The sequence below is a fragment of the Sinocyclocheilus grahami genome, unplaced genomic scaffold (genome assembly GCF_001515645.1).
Source record: "Sinocyclocheilus grahami isolate Dianchi unplaced genomic scaffold, SAMN03320097.WGS_v1.1 scaffold510.1, whole genome shotgun sequence".
Lineage (NCBI taxonomy): Eukaryota > Metazoa > Chordata > Actinopteri > Cypriniformes > Cyprinidae > Sinocyclocheilus > Sinocyclocheilus grahami.
Window position 1 is genome coordinate 779,598 of NW_015505689.1, and position 2,117 is coordinate 781,714.

The 2,117-nt window shown below is 41.3% G+C and overlaps 1 protein-coding gene across 3 annotated transcripts in view; it reads right to left on the minus strand.

The window, feature by feature from the left end:
• The window catches only part of enox2 (ecto-NOX disulfide-thiol exchanger 2), a 175,464-nt gene extending 173,825 nt beyond the window's left edge, over positions 1–1,639 (minus strand). For 2 of the 3 annotated variants that reach the window (XM_016237309.1, XM_016237308.1), the window contains exons 1-2: positions 1,565–1,639; positions 1,371–1,479 (exon numbers count right to left, since the gene is read on the minus strand). In XM_016237309.1, the coding sequence (XP_016092795.1) occupies positions 1,371–1,479; positions 1,565–1,597 (142 nt within the window). In that variant the 5' untranslated portion in view covers positions 1,598–1,639. Of the gene's footprint in view, positions 1–1,370; positions 1,480–1,560 lie in introns of all 3 variants that reach the window. The other variant, XM_016237310.1, reaches the window with a different exon arrangement.
• Between the last annotated feature and the right edge of the window lie 478 nt (positions 1,640–2,117).

Sequence of the window (2,117 nt, forward strand, 5' to 3'; positions counted from 1 at the left end):
ATTCTTTGACAAATAGCAAGTAAAAAAGAAATCTTTTGAAACCTTACAAAATGTCTTCACTGTGACATCTGATGAACTTAATGCATTAATGCTGACAATATTTCTTTAATAAAATACTGATCACAAACTTCTGAATAGTAGCGTAATTATAGATAAATACATGGCCCAGATCAAATAATCAGCCAAAATGAGGCAATTTTAGGTAATGCCAGAATAGAGCCAGATTGCACAAATAAATACTTAGCTGTTGGTTAATAATATCCATCAGCCCACATCAGTAGAAAAAGGAAAGATGTTTTCAGAATTGACTTTAAAGAATTCAGTTTTTGTTGTTGTTGCTAACATTCTACTTAAATACTACTACCACAACGTTTTATGTGCAACATCAAGAACTGGAAGGTTCACAATATGTGCACTAACTACAATTCTGATTTCACATTGACCTTAATATGCATCTGCATGTGCTGTCAGTTCTCTTTTTGTGACCGGCATTCAGTAAAATTGGCATTACCTTATGAGAAAGCACTAAAAAGCACTCCCGGATCGGCTGTCCTTGATTGTGGAAAAGAGTAAGTCATCAGTCAACTCTGTTGCTGTGCGCTGGGCTAGATAAGCTGAACGTGGAAGAAAAGCTCCAGTGGAAATGAGGCAATCTGCCCCCATACAGCTGCAGCAGGACTGTGTGGTTCAAACGGCCACCTGTGTGACAGGCCGGACACGAGCCACCTGACCGGCACGGCCCACACACAGCTCATCTTCCACACTCCTTCGAGAAATTAAAGCCTTTGGTTCCCTCACAGTTGCCCGGCTCAATCCTCCTGTCAGGATTTGATTTCTAACACTCACTCTCTCATGCGTGATTGAAGACCTGTCCGTCACGTCGAACGTCAGATGTCAAAACCGAGTTAAGATGCTTTTGAAAGCATTTAGCATTAAAAATACAACTAAATGAGTCGCTTTAGCAAGCACAAAGCTTTTATCTCACAGATAAAGCTCAAAAAGAGAGTTCAGATAGGGTTTACACAAGAGATTGAACACAATTGTCCATCTGGCATTTCATACAGAAACCCTGCTTTCGTGATTTATCCTCCAAAAAGCACCAGTTCTCCACTGGCATAAACATTTGGGCTATTTATGCGCTCTAATATCAGACTAAACCCTATACTTTGCTCTTGGCTCGCAAACACACATCTGAAGCAGTGTCGGCCTCACCTTTCAGCTTCATCTCTCCAAACTTGATAAAAGGTCTGAAATCTAAACTTCCTGTCATTTAGAAAGAGCAAACAAGAAGCGAAAAGCGACGGAGGCAATCCGGCAGACGTTTCCACCTGTTCGTGACAGAATAAATGCCAAAGAACTGGAGAAGAAACCTCTTATTATTGAGAAGCAGCCTCTCGTGGGGACACTGACAGCCTTATCAGGTGTGCAGCAGAGATCTTGCCAACAAATCCTTTCTCTGCCGTGAGATCTACACTCTGCCTGTGAATGAGAAGCTTAAAGGGTCTCTGATGGTACATCAAGCAGACAGAACTTCCATCAGAGGAATGCATATCAACTCACCTACAGCTCGAGCAGATCTGTAGTCCTTGAACATCATGTGTTAAGCAGACGCTCAATGTCCCGGTGACGGCACCCTGTTAAGAAGACAATATAGGCTTAGCTGCGTTCGGACGTTAAGGGGACTGAGGTGTCTCTATGAAACAGCCTTGTGGGTATATATCAGTGAGAAAAAACAGATGACTTTTCATTAGCATAGTAAATGTCTTGGAGAAGGCAATCTAAATTCAGCGAGAAACAAATATACAAATAAACCCAAAATATCCATAATGCACAGCAGTTTAGTAGTCAAAGTCGCCTGGGATCATCTGATTCAAGAATAGCCAGAGTCCAAAATTAACTGTTTACTTCAGCTCCTGATAGCGGATGAGCTGAGTTTATTTACCAGGCATAAATATTTCTTCCCAGGCCTGAAACTGCATTTTGAATTTTTATTAAAAATGTTTTTTGTCCCTCATGACAATGGAATTATCTAGCTGCTTTTTCTTGCATATTTGTGGCAGCGCAGGTCATTGTGTCACTCCTACAATCTCAGTCTTTCAGCGAAACAGCACCCGTCA